Here is an 18905-nt window from a genome sequence, read left to right as displayed (position 1 = left end):
CCTGCAAATACCAGATATTTTCCAGAGGAATTGATGCATTTAGCTGCCCTTCCATAACTGCATTCATCTGCACCCAGGAAAGGCGAGAGGCTTGGCACCCTCATTCAGTGCAACAGCTATACAGAACGAGATGCTTTGGCACAAGGCATGAAGTCAAGAGCAACCACTGCTCCTCCCTCTCCCGATGAATTAACTGCATTCCTAGGGGACCAGGCCACTGGCAGAACGTAACCAGTGCTCAGGACAGAAAGCAACTCTTCCATCCCACCCTCCCCATAAAGCAACAACCTAGAGGGAGGGTAGTGGAAAACAATGTCAGGGGACAACAGTACAATCCAGCTCCTTATGAAGATGTCATCTCATACCGAAAACTGTCAGCACTTGCGCTGTACTGCATTTCTTATGTATGTGGTACTAAAGTGCCACCAGCTACAGAGTTCAGGATTTGCACATTTCTGGCTCCAAGATGGTCCCATGTTGTAATTAGCGGTTCCAAGGTAGGGGCTTTCTCCTGGGGGTTCTCAAAGAAAAAAGGGACCCCTCTCTGGTAAACGGTAAGAAATCAAATTATGGGCCATTTGAAGGATAAATTCTGTCCGGAAGTAAGAATCAAAATAATATGATGCACTTCTAAAAAGAAAAAAAAAAAAAAAAGATGCTAAAAATTTAATCTGACATTAGTTTGTTCCTGTTTTTTTCCCCCAGGAAAAGGGCAGGAGGAGCAATCGCTAGATCACCCATGCCATGAGAAGTAACAGGGCATCCCATCATATCACTGGAAGTAGCAAGGCACCCTATGAAAGCCATGGAGAGTCTCCTGCCAGCGCAAGATCTGGCAGCAGCCTACTCTCTGATGGCTGATCTCCAAATCCAGCCCATGCGCAACAGGTACATCAGGAAATAGTGGCACAACCAGAAGGTGAATCAACTCCTGATCCACTGCCACATCCTCAAGGGCTTTCATAGAGACAGGACATAGTTTAGGGCCTGGTTAAACTTCAGGGATTAAACTGGGGGGTTTTGACCACTCTAAAAACTTGGCCTCTCCATCATAGATTTGGGTCAGCACCTCTGTTTCATTCAAGATCATGGGGTTGATCTGGAAATAAGAATAAAAGCAAGATCTAGATGAAGAGCATATATGTCTATTCCTCTGACTCTCCTGCTAAAATTTCAAGCTAAAATTGTTATACACACACACCTCTACTTATATGTAAGAAAATATATATATTTATTCATAACAACCTCAGGTTATTTATATGACAATGCAGGATGCACAAGAGAATCAGGTCCTCCAATACACAAGCAAATATCTCAGCTCCTGTAGAACAGGTCATTTCTAGAGGATGATAGATGAAATTCAATTAAAGGAACAGCTTTGAAGCTGGACATTTAGTTTTGTGGCATGCCAAAATCTTTGCGCCTTGGAAAAAAAGACACAGGATAAAGAATGTTAACGGCCTCTTTGTACAGTAGCCAGTTGTCAGAGGAGGTGGGAGAAAACAAACCACATAGAAAACAATTGCCAATTTGTGGTCTTGACCATTTAAAAATGGATCCCAAAATAGTCTGCTAAATTGTTTCACCCGGAGCAAAATTACCCATGAATACATATGCATGCACACAAAAACAGCATCTCTTGACGCAGTGCTGATGGTGACTGCAGTCAAGGAAGAAGCGTTATTGCATTCCACATTGTGAAAAGACCACGATGCAGTAATTATTCTGAAAGGTTTTCACAAAGCACAATTATTAAGCTAACATTATCCCATTATTGTTTGTTGCTATGGAGATAATATAATCAATATATTTTCTGGATTGATTTTTTTAATACTACTAGCACATTGTACAATACAGCAAGTTTTAACTCAATGCATTAACTGATTTTAGTTTATGATTGGCAAAGTCTGGAGGCAATAGATTGCAATCCATCTCACGCCTATTATTCTATCAAGGCACTTAATGTCAAAATCTCTGCTGCAAAAGCAAGTTTTCCGTGTTGAAAATGAGAAAAAGGATAACAAATTTCTCTGAAGAGAGGCAATCTTTTAAGCATTAATTTAACACTTATTCCTATTTTTCCTAAGCCAAACAAAAATTACCAGACTGACTACAGAAGTAGTAGAAAAGCAAGTTGTGCTTGAACTCTCGACTTAAGGTGCCTATTTATTACAGTGGGGGTGTTTTGAGGCATTATCCTCCTCTGTGTAATACAAACTTTTCCCGCAGCAACAGGAGGCTCTGAGAAGGCGGCAGTGATTGCAGCGCTGAGCTGGAACCCAGTGGATGCGAATGCATTTCGTAGCCTTGTCACTGCCTCTTTCTGCGCAGGCTTGGAGGAGTCACTGGCTACCTGCTCCCGTGCCCAGCGAACACTCGGCCAGTGATCTCAACGGGTGGTGAAGCAAAACTGTTATAGCCACAGCCCTTAGTTTCCTTGCCCACCAAACTGCAAGAACGCTTCCTTTCTTCCACATCTGCCTCTGCAGATAAGCTTTTAGCAAATCAGGTGACTGCTCTGGTGTTTGGACAGTGGTAAGTCTGCACAAACCTGCGTCTCGGTTAGACCTCTGTGAGGCAGTAATATAATATATTAAGAGGCTTCAATTCTGGCAGTGTTGTTTCAGCCTGTTACCTGTCCTCGGAAGAGATGGGCTCGTCATTGTGAAAGGTCTCAAAGCCTTTTAACATATATTTGCCATAATTGTCCATAGAAGGATTTTAACAGGTTTTCCTCTCCTGTATGGCCATGCTGTGGTAAACTGCCTTCATTTCAGTCCCAAAGGTGACCATATTTTGTCAGCATGGTTTATGCTCAGGCCAAAATTTACATGTGCAGCATGCCAGACTTTGCGTAACTAAATAAAAGGAGTTATATCAACATTTGAAAGTAACAACGCCTATTAATTCCTGCGAGAATCATATGGTTAATTAAGCTTTTAGGTGCCACAGGGTGGCTTTAGCTGCCTTGGGTTAGGCACCAGTATATAAGCATTTTGGCCATAGAGTGCAGAACTGCTTGCATAAAATGTGAAATTATTAATCATAGTAATCACAGTAATTCCACCTTCTCCCTTCCCTAAAGGCACCAGATTGGGTGGTCTTGTCTTTCTACTTGAAGTGGGCTGTGGCCCAATAATGTAACTTTTGGACTGGCTGGAGGGGATCCATCAGGAATGATCATTCACAGATTAAATATGTTGCCTATGCAACACATCTGGCCCTTCTGGCCCAGGGGATAAGTAATAGAGTTAGGAATGCACATTCACAACCCACCCCCTATAAGACTGCTGCGCTGCCACTAACCCGAGCAGAGCTACGGCTGTTTTATGAGCCACCCCCGTCCTCCTTGCTCTCCATGGCACGGATCATTCTCTTCCATCACATTTCCTCAATTATGCCACTTTTATCAGAATGGCTCCGAATTGCTACGTGGGCACGTGCCACGGCGTATAAGATAAGCACATACGTAGGGTTGCTTGCCTTCCTACCTTCTTTACTTTTATGTTAATTTTTTAAAGGATTTTTCTGCTGGATGGGGCTTAGACAAGTAGGTCCGATACTCATTCAAACAGGCTATTCTCACGTGCAGCCTTAAAAGACACCATCTGCTAGTTCATCAGCACAGTAAAGCATTGCTTAATACACATCACTGTTTCAAATTCGAAGAAAAAACTTCATTTGTTTCAAACCACTGACTTCACACTGTCCGCCACAACGCCTTATCACGCAACAGCCCAGAAATTCTGCAAAAACACACACTCATTTAGCTGCTGTCAGTCAGTGGATATCAATTTTGGTAACAAGAAAGATACAATTACATTCCTAAGCAATTGGTCTCAATAACAGACAGACAGCACCTCTGGTAAATTGGCTGCAGGCCTGATTTTGCCACTCATTCATACCGGGTAGAGCCCACCAGCACGGCCCCCCCTCCATTTCAGTGCTAGAGGACGGAGATACTACTTAGCAAAACTAAAGTAATCAGTGTCCTGCTGCAAAGGTTGAGGCTAATCACACTTTGCTTAGTTACATTCTGTAATTGCTGTGTATCTTCTTCTAGACAAAGATTACAATTTTCATTCTTTTTTTCTTTTTCTTTTTTTTTTTTTAAATTAACCAAGTCATAACAAAAAATAAATTATCATTACTCCACAACACAGAGATGGACCTTTGCTGCTGGAGGTTGAGCTCACACATAGCAGAGAGTCATGCAGCAGCGAGAGGGATGGCACAGAGGCATCTGTCAAGGTGGAGTTCTGCCTCTACGAAGCCGGACTTCTCTTGGAGCTCAGCTTTGCCAGCCCGGCTGTCCCTGGCCAGTACATTGACTCAAGATGCTACAGGAAGATACTGGGCTCCTACAGCCTGACCTTCCTGACATATACAACACAGACTTAGCAGCAACAGAGAAAGGACAGACCTCACACCATGGCGCAAAAGGCTCTCGCAAACCTCTTTCTCTACTCCCACCACAGCTAAATATAATTTAACCTGAAGCACTCTGCCCATAATTAATGCAAAAAGGTGGATTCAAGAAGGGAGGCTGGAGGGGAAGCCGGCACCGCGTGTCGCAGAGCTCCCTTCGCCGGCTCCACAGCAGCGCTGTGCTCCGGGAGACAGGAGCTGTTCAAATGTTTTGACAGAATATGCCGATTCCTCGGGAGTGTTTTTATTCTAGTCGATGTGCCAATTCTGCACAGATTTCCAGTGGAAAGCAGGCAGACAGTCTGGGTCTGCTGAAATAAAACGACTTCACCCAGAAAGAAGAAAAAGTTGCCTTTTCAGACTATTTTTACTTCATTTGTGATTGTATTTGTTTTAGTCGGTTTGTTGGATTGTTTTCAATTTTACCTGGAAACTCCATTTTCTAGCAGACTCTAAAGACGGCCAAAAGGCACCAAAACACCGTAAAAATTTAAACTCAAGGAAAAAGATCTCACAGGACCTTTTAGATATAGGTTTGTAAGTAAACAGTGCACAGAGAGAAACAGGGAAACCCAAAAAAACTTTACACTAAATTAATGATGTCCTAACTCGAGCTGCTTAGTCTGGTTCTGCAAGAACCCAAACACCTCCATTTTTGCACTTGTGGTTGTCTTTCAAAGGCTTTCTTTTTTCCTTTTGCCTTAGGGAGTTATTTATAGGGCTATTATAATTTGAGGTCTGGTCTTCTCGTGGCAGGTCCTCCATCCAGGAAATGAAATAGCATTAGAAAATGAAATCTTGCGTTTATGAGGTCTTTGAGATGGCTCCCTGGGGCACTGGGGGTGGTGGGGTGGGTAGTGAAAAATATAAACACAAATATAACTACAAGATATTCGCATGGTCCCTAATTCTATCTGTCATGAACTATATGAGACTCTTTATTAAAATACAGACCCCTGGTATAAGGTCATCAACTGTAGGTTTTTCCCCCAACGCTCTCCCATTTTCCCCTTGTGTGCGATCAAGAACTTTTTCCACCCTACCTTGGCTGCAAGGTGCTCCTGTCCAAGGCTGTCCTCAGATGTGGAATACAAAGAAGGATAACTGAAATGCCACCCTTCCTCCAGCTGCCTTGCCACACTCTTTTCACAACACATTGTATGCTGCAGGGTATTAACTGATCAAGGTAGATTTGGTCATCCCTTTGCAAGCTGTAACCTTTGCAAAAAATCATATATCAATCCCCCATTTCTTGTTAATACCTCTTTGTACTTCTTCCCTAAGCTACCAGCTAGAGCCACAAGGTATGTTATCCTACCCAGGGCTTGCTCTTCCCTCTCAATATGTAGACATAAAAGCAAATACAGGCAAATCAATTAAGATTTTGGGGTTCCCTATCCCCTTTTCCTGTGTGTCTGAAGGGACATTTCCCTCCAAACCCTGCTCTTGCCATGCATCTTTTTTCCTTCCTTGAGTGGAACATAATCACCGTGTTTAAAGTCCTACTCAGTTTTCCAGACAATACTTAAACTCATTAACTCATCATCACATGTGACTTCTTATGGCTCCAGTAGCCAAGCTTTCACTAATCCTACCTAAATCACCTCTGGCATCATGCTACCTATGAAAAGTTAACAGCTTTGCATATGCCCAGAAATGAAAAAAAGCCATCAGATATAATGCACGGAAACTATAGAAGCTCATAAAATAGTAAAGACTAATTTGCAATTATTTTAATGGGGTTTCTGCATAGTTTATTATGAAAATATGTAGTTGGGAGTATTTTTAAATATGTATAGAGGTTTCAATTTCTTCTCCTCTTGCTTGTAATTTTATTTTTTCTTGTCACAGGGCGAGATAAAAATCACTAATGTTCAGTGAGTGGGTTGCTTTTTCTACCTGAATATTTAAAATTGCACCAGTGCAACTGTGCAAAGAACATTTCACTTTTCCCTCTACCTTAATAAGAATCATCTAAAATTCATAGAATATTTAAAAATTACAAAATGGAAGCAGGAAAAAAAGGTTAATAACAAAGAAACAAAATGAAAAGTTAAAAAGCACAAGGACAACCCAAGACCGTAGCATCCATTTGACTGCATTACATGGTGAAAACACAAAGAAAAAAACAGCAATTTGAAACAGCTGTTTTAAAAGCACATAGGTTTGTTTAGACTTCCTGTTGAAAACCTTTTTTTTTTCTTTATAAAACACAACCAAAAACAAAACAAAAACCAACCACAAAAGAAGAAAACAATCAGTTCTCAGACACACCTGATTAGAATCCAACTGCCGTTGGTTCTGGTTTCACATTATCATCTACACTTAGACATGTGCTGAGGCCTCTGAGGATGCGGACAATTAGATTAACTTTTGATCTTTATACCTCTCTGACAAGATTGGTCCTTTCTTATACTTCCATGTCTTTCCAGGCAACTTGCATTTCTGGATCAGATAGCATAACTGTTTAACCAAAAAAAGAGTGCTCCAGAAAATAATGCTTCATTTATTTCTTACAAATTAAAAGAAGCCTGAGCATGCAAAGGCTACTTTGCATCTGCTCCACATCCACAGCTACTGAAGCTCTTCCCCACAGCCTACACAGCCCTTCCCCAGCGCCCCTCCTGCAAACCCACCATGCCCTTCCCAGCACTGCATCCATCTCACTATGGGCCATGACTAAAGCCCAATTTCACACTCAGTCCCTCTTAGGGAAAGTTATATTTCATCTTTACGTCTTGCCGGGGGAGGAAGCAGGGAGAACCCAGGGGGTCACGAGTCTTACATCCAGGTAAAGCTACCAGGAGGTGATGCCACCCAAGGCGCACCGTAGGCAGCCAGAAGACAGCACACAATGAATACATAAATACCAGATGCATTCCCGTCCAACCTGCTCTAGGTCAACCTGCTTTGGCAGGGGGGATTGGACTAGATGATCTCCAAAGGTCCTGTCCAACCCCTACCATTCTGTGATTCTGTAATACCAGGGATTTAACGGCACGAGTTTGAATAGGCATTTCTCCAAAGCCTTCTATTACTCATTTTAATACAAAGCCTTGCAGGAACTGAGCGTGGCTAGCTGCAGCAGATCAGACCCGCAGCAGCTGTACCTTCCTACTCTTGGAAAGGGTGGGGGAAGTATCTCGTTTGCCACCCTTTCAGGATGACTTGCTGTACAGAAGGCCAGCTTCTTATTTGAAGAGACGTGTCATGTTGTAAACATTTCTAGCGGAGCTTGGGTTAGCAGCACTTGTAAGAAAACCCTAATGAAAATAAATTGTTATGTATTTACCCATATGCTGAGGAGCATATGGCTAATGCATTTAGACACTGCTAATGAAGTTAAGACTCAGCTAAATTTGTTGGCTCATGGATAACAACTGTTCTCATCAACCAATCTGAGCCTGCTACAATTTTAGCATTACAAGTGATACCTGGCCATTATTATATGTTCTGATCCTGCTGACATAGAAGAACTGGTTTTCCAATTATGGATTTCTCCACATCACAATAGGAAGGTGAGCAGCATATGATGCCACTAAACTCCAGATTTACAGGTAATGTGGGGAATTTACAACTTCATTTAAAACAACAGAGATTGCTTTTATTCATTGCAGCCCTGAGTCTATTGCTTTCTTTTTTAATTTCTAGGACTAAAAGATTTTATTTAGTCTAATCTCATTCTCTCCAGGCCAGTGCCAAACCAATGTGGCTACAGCCAGAACTGAACTGAAGACAATCACACCTAAGAAATATTTCTGCTTTTTTAAGTCCATGTGTAGAAGCCCACTAAGTTTACTACAACAGCTACAGGAATCCTCCTATTAAATCGTATCACTGTTGCGCTGCTCTTCAAGGTGAAGGTCCCTGCTTCTTAGGGGAATCCTACTCCTTGTGCATGATCACGGGGATCCTGGACTCCAAGGTAAATTCCAGTTTAAGTGATTACACTGGGTTTATCTGTATGCTACTACCATTGCAACTATACATTATCTTCTTAACACAACTACTGTGTAGCATGTCAGTTCCTACCAAAAACCCATCAAAGAGCAGTAGTTTTGGTCAAGGATGGAATGGAACAGCAGAGAAATGTCCTTCAGCGCTGTTATCTTGGGGATCCACCTTACTCAGACCCCTTCATTTATAGACCAGAGCTCAGGCTCTCATTAATTTACAGCCCCACTTGTTCTGCGACTATTGCCAAATCATTTAATGTCCCTCCAGCCTTCAGGCGGCCTACTCCATTTAAGGCAGTGGTGATATCGGCCTCCCCAAATCTACCACAGAAAGTCCCTGAAGAAGTTGTAAAAAAGTGTTCCACCATTAAAACAAACAAACAAACAACAAACCAACATAAAAAAAAATAAAAGAAAAAGCAGACCTATCTATTCCAGAACACCATCCATACCATTTTGCAGGTGGATAAAAAGAGGCCCAAGGTGAAGCAAAAGAAAGAGATCTGCTTACCCAGAAAATTAGAAAGCTTTGCCCCAGTGAGACTTGCCCAAAATCAACTGGGAGCATGGGGAAAGCCAGGAGCATGATAGAAGAGACTCTCTTCTCAGTTGCTGTGCTGACATGGAGAACACCATCCCCTCTCCACTGAACATGCAAAGTCCTTCACATACAGCTAGCAACTGCCTCAGCCATTGCCTCTTCACCTCACACAGCGTTTAATAAAGCAGGTATAAAATATGCCAAAAGGAACCACCAAAACATGGCTTAAAGAATGCCAGAACTATGATGTTGCTCATCAACAAAGTCTACATCTCCTTCTAGGGGCAACTGCTGAGGTCCACAGGAAACACTCACTCAGCCCTGCAAAGAAAATAGATGCAGCAGCTGCTGTAGGCAGAAGCCACACAGCCAACACACCATTCCCTGGAATACGACAGGGATCTGTTTCTTCCCTCAAAGGACAAACAGTATCGTCTGAAAGAGCAAAAGCATCTGTCATGACCGCTACCACCTTCATCACGTGGGTCACCATTATTTACCGGCAAAGCAGCAATGAGTCACACCCCACACACACCCCACACCCCCCCCTTTTTCTGCCATGCAAAACCTGCCAGTTGCTTTGTGTATCCTAATACTGTCTCCAGCTTCCTTACACGTTATTTAAAGTTGACATCGCATTCAGAGACACCTTGCGAACACAGCTATCGGAAACACTGAATGCCAAAAAGCTGTGAACGTTGTGCCTCTACAGAAGGGCTCCTGAGGTGTACGCGCTGCTCCCCCAGAGGCAGGCTCACCCCGCTGAGATCCCACAAGCTCAGGGAGAAGCTGGGGTGAGCCGCAGCACAGCTCTGCCCAACACTCTTCTGAGAAACCAGAGGTCCAGGTCTCGCTGAAGGGCACAAATAGCATTTAGTCAAGTGGGAGACAGCTAATTGTGATGTCTTGATTTCCTGCCTCAGGTTCCCGCAAATAGGTACTGCGCCGACTTTGTCAGGGTATCTGACAACGCTAACGTCTGATCAAAGGAGGTAGCAGAGAGTATCAGCTGAAACTAGGAAAAATACACGTATTTGAAGGGGAGAGAGACTGGCTTTATAGACGTATGAATACACACATAAAAACACGTCTAACCCCAGGTTTTCTGTCATGCTGCAGACTGTGACATGGCTAGGTTTAGATCTGCACCACATGTATTCATGTCACAGGAAATGTATGCATACACAGGCGTCCCAACCAAGGGGGGGTTCCCAGGACATACGAGAAGACCTGAGACACCCCCATGAGGTCTGTTTGGGCTGTCAGCAGCCCATGGCAGATGCTCACAGCCGACCAGGGGAGATAAAGCCAGGTTGGTTGGTGATGCCACAGCCGCCCTTTCTGCTTCCATGCAGAGAGCTATCAAGTGGCAAAACACACTCCCTATCCCATTCCTCTCTTGTTTATCTGTGAGAAGCAACACAAAACCATATGCAGGCTTTCACTGTCAGTGTAAGCCATATTATTCTTGTAATCAAATCCAGGTCCACAGCCTATCTAAGGGCTTCTCTTCTTCCCTTTCCCCCCCTCTTTGCTCCCCTCACCATTTGCCTCTCTCCAACCTTGTTTGGGTTTACATGCTGTGTCATTAAATTCCAGAACAGTAAACACTGCAGCCGCTCTCCCTCTAAGCACTGACACGCTGCTTTCTAGGCTGAAAATTAGACACGGGGTTAATTTCATTCCTGTGAGGACTCTGCCTTTTATTTTTCTTTACGTCCAACTCAAAGGATGCTTTTGGCAGCTGCGTAGTGGAAAAAGATCGCATTTGCTCTCTGCTTCCTCCCTGCGCTCCCCCCTTCTCCACTCCCACCCATCAGCCATAAAACAACACAGCCCAGCCAGATCCCAAGCTGAAAGCAAGACAAAGCACCCACACAGCCCCCACTTCCATTCAGCAGAAACGGGCCGCTCCGGGGTAGCCCAGGATCTACAAGTAGGCCAGACAGAAACAAACAGCGTAAACAAAGAGTATCCTGTCCAAGCAGAGAGAGGCTAAAGAGAGTGATGCCTTTCATTAAAATGCAAGGCAGGGATACAAGCACGCAGCCAGTCAAAAGCATCACTGGAGCTCACTAGGAGTAGTAAGAGGAAAGCAACACGCGATCGCACCATTGTAAGGATCCAAAGCACATCACCCAACTGTACGCAGGGCGCAACCGCGCATCCCGCCTACCAAGGACCACAACAAGGAAGCCAACCACACACCTCCCACCACCCAAAAACACCAGGGACACCAGCCCCAAGGCTGCAGCAGCACAGCGCTGCTCTGCAGAAGGCTGAGTTGAGAACAGTGCACACAGGTACAGTACCAGGCGACCAGAGCTGTGCAAATGTCAGAGCCAATGACATTTAGAAACAGCATAGCTGCCTTTTTAGAAAAGGGATGGGAAAGGAGGAGAAAAGCACAGCACAGCCATAGCAACAGGTCAAGTGTTTGCTGCAGTTCTTTGGGAGGAAGGGTAACGCGGCGCGTGTGCCTTCTCGGTTTTCAGTGCATTTGTCACATAATAAAATCATTAGCCTGGGAATTAAAAGGGGAGTTTTGTTTAGTTTTTTCTGCAACCTGCCACTCTGAAGCCCATGCAGATCCATGTGTTAAAGTCCACACTGTGTACACCCTTGTGTCTGCTCTTATGTGGCTATGACAAACAAACCTCATGTTTTTCCACAGATTGGTAGGAAAAGGAAAAATACAGTATGTGGGGAGGTGGGGGAACAGTCAGGAGTTTCTAGCAAAACAGCGGTCTGTCTGCTGCAAGTCCACTCGGTTATTGGGAAAATAGAGCATGTTGCTTTTTTAAAACAGCTTAATCATATTTACTATTACATCAGACTTACCCACTACAAATTGTTCTCATGCAGTGGAAGAATTTTTAATCTAATATCTTGGACTCGTATAATTCCCCAGCTGCAGAACTGCAATAATTTCCTATCTTCTCATTTTTGAGATAAGGCGATTAACTTGGATATGTTTTAGTTTCAGGGTGCAATTATCTCCCTTCATTGTACTTGAGAGAGAAGGGGTGACTTACAGTAAAATAACTTTCATTTCCCCAAGTCAGCTCTTAAAGTCTGCTTTTCTCTGATGGAGATAGGTCTTTCCTGTTGCATTTCCCTTAGCCCCTTAACTTTCAGCACTTCCTCTTCCTTTCTCAGAGACACTATATTAACAGCAACTCTTATTTTACTCAAAGAAAATACACTGTTCAAGAAATCCCCGAAATAACTCTTGCAAAAAAAAACCTCATTGAGAAAACATTTTGTTGTTTAAAATACATTTGAAAGTTTATTAAAAACCTCAGAGCCCAGCACTATTGGTCAAATCCTGCTTGCATTGTTCATTTGTTTTCAGGCATACTTACAAAAGAAGAATAACAAAAAAAAAAAAAAAAAGGATGATATGGCCTGATGCTCTGTTGAGATATACAACAGAGCAAAATAGGAACTTCCATTCACTTCAGTAGAACTGATTTACACCCAAGCAAGGGAGAAGACAAGCAAATCCTTGAATTTATTCCACTACCAATTGAAAAATACTGCTTACTCCCACAATTTTAAGAGCTTTTGATATTTAATGTTTTTTCTTCAATCCCCAGGTCCTAGATTAACTTGATTATGTCAAAGGGAATCCCTCTCCTCCTTTATTTTTTCCTTAAGTTTCTAGCAACCATATTCTAGTAGGAAAGCCTGAAGCCACCAGGACACTTTTTGGACAGAAAAGCTGCATATGTTGAAGTGTTTTGATTTCCATTTCTCTTCTAGATCCCATTGTTGTGCAGGGATTTTCAACCTGTGTTGCTTTGCAGACCAAATTCAACACTGGAAACATTTAATTTACACATATGCAGATTCCTCATACAGCACGTATCAATTCATTCCTCTTAGCGACCATTCATGAACTCCTATGAAATAAATGGTTTATGGGTTGAAAACTGCCAGCCCGATGATTTCACGTGTGTGGCTTGTGCATTTTCCCTGCGTAACTTTACTGATACCAAGGAAGGAGCTTTTTTGAAAAAAAGAGGTGCTAAAAAGCCAGTTTAGTGAAAAGATGTGGTCGCATAAACACGCGACTGCAAGAACTTCTTAACATTATGGATGTAGTGACAGAACAAATCAGCGTTTATGCTACTTCCTATAAGAAAAGGTAACCCCAGCCCCCAGCAAACTGCTGCTTGTGCACAGCTGTACCCCTTACAGCTAAGCCCCTAAAAACATCCCATCCACAGGAAGGTGATGGGCAGCCTCTGGTTCTCCCCTGCTGGGGACAGGAAAGTGGAAGGTGTCCTCTACTGACTGCAGTGAGAGCACTCGTGTCCCTGAAAATGCTCTCGTAGAGAACAGCCTGCAGTATAAAAGCAACCCTCCTATTACCAGCACGTTGCTATGGGCACTATTTCTAAGAAAGCAGCCACAGGAGCAGATCCAGAAAACACAGCAAAATATATGAAGGAAGAAAGAAAAATTACAAAGAGCCCGGACTCATCCCTGTTCCTACTGGCAGAGACAGGACTATAGAGAAGACAGATGATGAAAGGTTGTAGTGCTGGACATACAGCCTGGTGGGGCTTGTGGTTTTGCATCACTCAAGTCTGTTTAAAAACCCTGTCTGGAACTATTATTTCTTGTTACTCCAAGATACAATTTCACAGCTACCTTGATTTTACTAAATTTTAGGAAAAAAAAAAAAACAAGTTTATCTTTTCTTCATTAGCCTGCTTTAAGTGAATGCAACTCACAATGGTAATGGAATTTGCCTAGGAGATCATAGAAAACAGTTTGCAAAAAATTTTCTACTTGTATGCTGGTACAGGGCAAGCCTATCTACAACATATCAAAATAACTTTGTCTCCAGACACCTTTTCCTACAGCAAGTGTTAGCAGGTGACTAATGATAACTGGATTTTGTCAAAGAGCCACAGAACAAGTAACCTCATGCCATCTGGCTGAATTTAAACTCGAACAGCAAGGGTGAACTGGTCTGTTCCATACCCACCAGCATCCCCTGTATGTTAAAGTCACCCTGTCGATTCCAGTTCAGATTAATGAAGAGCAGATCAAGTCTACCTTTTATGCTATTTTCTAAATGAAATCAGATGTGCATGTAAAACTGGTATTTAAATGGGTTTTATCTAATAATGAGTCAGATATCGACAGAACAATCACCATGAAGACCAAGGTAAGAGGCACTATATTCTTGTTAATAATTCAAATCTCAACATGGATATTGATGACCAGGCACTTAAAAGAGGAAATTGGGCAGCTGCTGGAGTTAGCCTAGAGTTCCTGAAAAGTTGTTGGAATGCAAGAGCGATGCACAAAAAAGATCTTACTGTAAGATGCAACCAGAGAAATGGCAGCTCCTCATTATTAAGAGATCTTGGACCCTCAGACGCATTATTGAAATCGTGCAAGGAACAAAAACGCAGCAGTAGTAGTGATGGGTGAGAAAAATAAGGGAACGAAATCTGGAGGTAGAACCCCAATACTTCCCCCCCTCCCTCCTCCCAGTCCAGGACGGCAACACCGGGGGCACAGAGCAACAGAGTTCAGTGGTACCTAATTCCAGTTACTGCTTAGGAGCAAGCAACATTACAAGCTTTAAAATAAATGTTTACAATCAGCAAAAGCACAAACAGAGAGGTCGTAGGAGCCAAAACCATGCGGAACAAACAAGTTGGGGCTAGTTAACATAGTCTGCTCTATTCACATAACTAAGTTTGTTTCACTGAGGGCATGAACTTTCTTGGAAAAGCTCAAGTAATTAACTGCAGGAGCTTACACATTTTCTTTCCCTCAAGTTTATTTTACCCTGAAATTAGAGCTGCTCACACACAACTTCTACCAGTTCACTCAAAAAGCTGTGTTTTGCTTGTGCTTTCCAGAAGGAGATGCTTGAAGAGATGGTACCGTTGAAGTGGGGGATTCCTTTCAATTCCTCCTACCTCCTATCCACTCTTCCCATCACTTTCGTAGACACAAAGAAAACTATACCTTACCTCACGGAAAAAGAGTAGGTTTCCAATGAAAGGAAGAGGTGGAGGATGTCGGATCCCTACTTTGCTTAGTTTGGAGAATGCAGACGTGGAGTACCTGGAAAAAAATAAGGTAGTAAGTTAATTTTGGATCTTGTCATGATAGGACTTATGACCGTATTTAGTTCAGACGACTTTCCTGGATTCAGAGAGGTAGAAGATGCTTTCTGCGTTGGTCAAACAGAACTGGTGACATTGCTCAGTAGCTCCTTGGGTCACAGAAATAAATGCAATACACTGGTGCTTCAGAGAGGGCAAAAGAACAAAGGGACTCAAACACAGGCCTGCAAATTGAGCAGTGGAAATAGAGAGCTGCTCCTCTTCCCACAGAGGGTCTTTTAAGTCAGAAGTGACACTCCAAAGCTACGTGAGGTTACAGACGAGATCAAAACAGGCATTCGGGGTTTGACTACTGTGGCACAGCTGGGAAAGGAACAAGACAGATCTTCAGGCTATTATTGTCTTCTTCCATCACCTCTACCTATACAGACCACAGAACAAGAATTCAAACTAGTCGCAGTTGCGCGTGAGCCAAGACACTGTCAGTATGTTCAAGTCAAGCCTAGTATTTGGGCCAGATATGCTGATTAAGTGATTTTCCAGCTGCCAGTCAGCAAATTAAACAAAGATAAAAAATACAGGGAAACAAAACCCAGACTGAAAAGCTTCATGCATCCCTTGTTTCAGATGAAACTGTGGCATGTTGACAGGGACAATAGTGGAAAAAGAGAGAAAAAAAAACCCCGACCCCAAAGCCTTTTTTTTTTTTTTCCCCTCCCCTCCCTCTTTCTTAATACAAACAATGGATTTAAGTCAGTGGACTTCAATTAATGAAACCTGAAAGAGCAGGAGCTAACAGCAGCAGCTTTGATTAGCCAAAGACACAATAATACTCAATACTGCCATGCTGAACACTGTTACCAGGAGGACCAGGGCAAAAGATCTTTAAGATTAATAAAGGCTGTGTCTATATTAACACCTTAGCTCAGAGCAATAGTGTAGTTTTAAAGCTCCCCCCCTGCATGATGGTTCCATATTTGGAGCAGTTTTAGCACACATGGCAATACTTTTTTGAGAGGAAACTGAACTTGAAGCTCGGCTCCAATCCTTCATCTCTTAGCAGGGCAGGTCTGAACTAATAAGCAGTCCTTCAGTTTTGAATCCCACGTGCAGTGAGACTGTTTAGTCCTGGGGAGCAAATTAAATCTAGCCCAAAATACAAACTGTGAACTGCATACAGCGTAGAGGTCACGATATCAACTGCTTTAGTCTGCGGAGCCTTCAAGTCATCTGAATGACATAATAGAGAGACCGCAGAAGCTGTGCCCTCAGATCCCAATGGGCTGACTCCCCCTTAATCCCAGCGCATGGCCTTATTGACTCCGAAGACTACGCTAACCCATTGCTATGACTTGGATCTCTCTTCCTTCAGGTCCAATAATCGACACGTCCCTCATTTGAAACACACTACACGATGCAGAGAAAGGAATATGCTGGTTTAACCCAATGGGCAAACAATGCACAATTCTTGGGGGTCAGGGAGGATGGGGGAGAGAAAAGAGTTGGTGTCAGAAAACGGTCCTTTCCTCCAGCTGGAGGGAAAGGAAAGAATGACACTGTGAAATGAAACATACAAAATTAAGAGAATTAAATCTCACCTGACCAGCAAAGCAGAATGGGACTTAAGTGTCGAATTAGTAGCTTTTTGTACTTCTGTTTCCCGATAAGACTTCCTGCAGCACAGTACCTGTCCTCTTAGTGGGTTTCCTTTTGTGAAGATATCTTACAAAAATCATAATCAGAAGATGCTATTTAAAAATGATCAAATGTGTAACAACGGTCGTCTTATGGGGCAGTAGAAACCTTCTCAAACACAAACCCTCTCAACAGAAATGATGTTTCTTCAGTCTACGCAAGGGCATTATTTCAGTATGACAGGGTATCGTGGAAAAAAAATGCACAGAAGTCGACATTTATTACACATTTTATACATATTATTGACTTTTTGGCTACTTAAATGCTTTAAAAAATATAAGAGTTTTTCCTTATTGAAACAGCTAATACTCTTGGGGGAAAAATGTTTTAACTTCAAAACGACAAACAGCCTACACGATACATTTTCTTCCCCAAAGAGAGGATTTTTTGCTGCTGTTTGAAATCTTCCTAAAGTGTCTTTGTGTCATAGCAAAGTCCTCATCTTCTGTGTGTAAACAGTGGAAAAGATGAAAATCTCTCTCAATGGAAACCCGTCAATTTTGCAGCATTTGATCCTGGATGTTTTCACTGTAAAATACGCAGCAGATGACAAAACACCAGGCTGGGCTACACTTAACTGCTAATTTCACTGTAGGCCGGACGCTCTATAGACTCCTCATCTTCATGTACTGCAAAGTGAAACGTGACTGTAACAGAGCCTTATGCTACACAAAGTAAACGATGTGACCACCAAATATTTAAAAAGGAAGAAAATTAACGAGTACAGCGCACCCAGCTTCACAAGACAAGAAACACCCAGATTCTGCAGACTATTTATGCTTAGGTGAGTAGTTCATCTTTGTCAGCTTCTGAACATTACCGACAGCTCCATGCAGCTGAGGATTTGCTTTCCTTTTTCCCCTCCTAATGTGGTTTTCTCTGATGCTTTTTATTCAGCTACATTTGAAGTAGGTTTTCAAAAGGTAAGGAAACATGGTTTACAATGAGATGGCAAACAGAAGGGCTGTAGTCAAAGCTACACACTGAAATATAACAACGAAAGGGTAGAGCCAGCAGGAGAAAAAAATCTCATCAATAAACACATCTAGCTCTACCCTATGATTTCACAGTATTTCTGGGATTCTTGAAATATCTGCAGTTTTGCAGAAAAAATGACAGTACGCAAGTGCAGCTGATGGTGCTGCATGCACAAAAGACAGAAGATCTAACATTGCACAGGTTATCTTGACTTTGGCTATTTCTAATGTAAAAGCTTATGTTCTGCAATCTTAAATAGTATTTCAAGGCCCTCCCCCCCGCAATATTTCAGCTCGTTCCCACCATTGGAGGAGAGAGAGGAAGGAGTGACTTGGGGCTTCTTTTAAACAAGAAGAAAATAAAAATTGACCAGTGTAACACACGATGAACATCGGCAATACATGAATCTGACAGCTCCGTGGCACAAACCCTTGTCTTTTCAGCCAGAAGCAACCGCTAACTTGAACAGGCTAATTTATGTGATTCGGCTATTCAGCACATCCATGACACACACTTGGGCAGTGACTCTCCGCACTGTGTGCTAAGTGCAGGGGAAAACCAGTGGCCAGGTTTTGTTGCTGGGAAGGAGAGGTGGGCTAGAAGCTGGAGGAGTGCAAACAGGCAGGATCGCCTTGTAGGCGGTCACAACACGTTCATCTGCAGAAGCCGCACATCTAAATGAAACAGTTCTGAGCCCGCCTTATAACCAGCAGGAAGTCTTAGTTCTCACTCTTACCACTTAACATGCTTCTGTGTTAATTTATCACAAAAATTAACCTGGTGTCAGGCAACCTCCTGCTGGTGCTGTGGGGGCACACTAAGGGCAGACAGACAGCCAATGGACTGGAAGACCCAAGTCAAATGCAAAAATCTAGAAATAGGAGAGATACTGAGAGGTGACCAAGATGACCAAAGATACAGAACAACTTCTGTACAAGGAATAGGCAGACAGGCTATAATCTTAATGCTGGAAAAAGAAGCAACTGATGCAGGATATGACAAATATATTTATGATCCTGCATGTCTTAGTGAACATCAGTAAAGGATTATCACTCACTATTAAAAAATAAATAAGTTTAAACCCCACAAATGAATACTCCCGTGGCAGGATTAAAAACAAAGCACTTCACCAAGTAACCAATATACTAACTATAGAACTCCTTGCCTTGGGATGTTGTCTATTCCATAAGTTAATAACTTTTTGAAGCT

At 42.7% G+C, this 18905-nt stretch overlaps 1 protein-coding gene across 1 annotated transcript in view; it reads right to left on the bottom strand.

Moving 5' to 3' along the window:
- Window positions 1-18905, bottom strand: part of TBXAS1 (thromboxane A synthase 1 (platelet)) — a 230284-nt gene that overhangs the window by 161871 nt on the left and 49508 nt on the right. Inside the window, exon 2 of the mRNA XM_009887407.1 lies at window positions 14928-15021. Coding sequence (XP_009885709.1) covers window positions 14928-15021 — 94 coding nt within the window. The remainder of the gene's footprint in view (window positions 1-14927; window positions 15022-18905) is intronic.

The sequence above is a fragment of the Charadrius vociferus genome, unplaced genomic scaffold (assembly GCF_000708025.1).
Source record: "Charadrius vociferus isolate BGI_N301 unplaced genomic scaffold, ASM70802v2 scaffold196, whole genome shotgun sequence".
NCBI classification, from domain to species: Eukaryota; Metazoa; Chordata; class Aves; order Charadriiformes; family Charadriidae; genus Charadrius; species Charadrius vociferus.
This window is presented reverse-complemented; position numbering and strand designations above follow the sequence as displayed.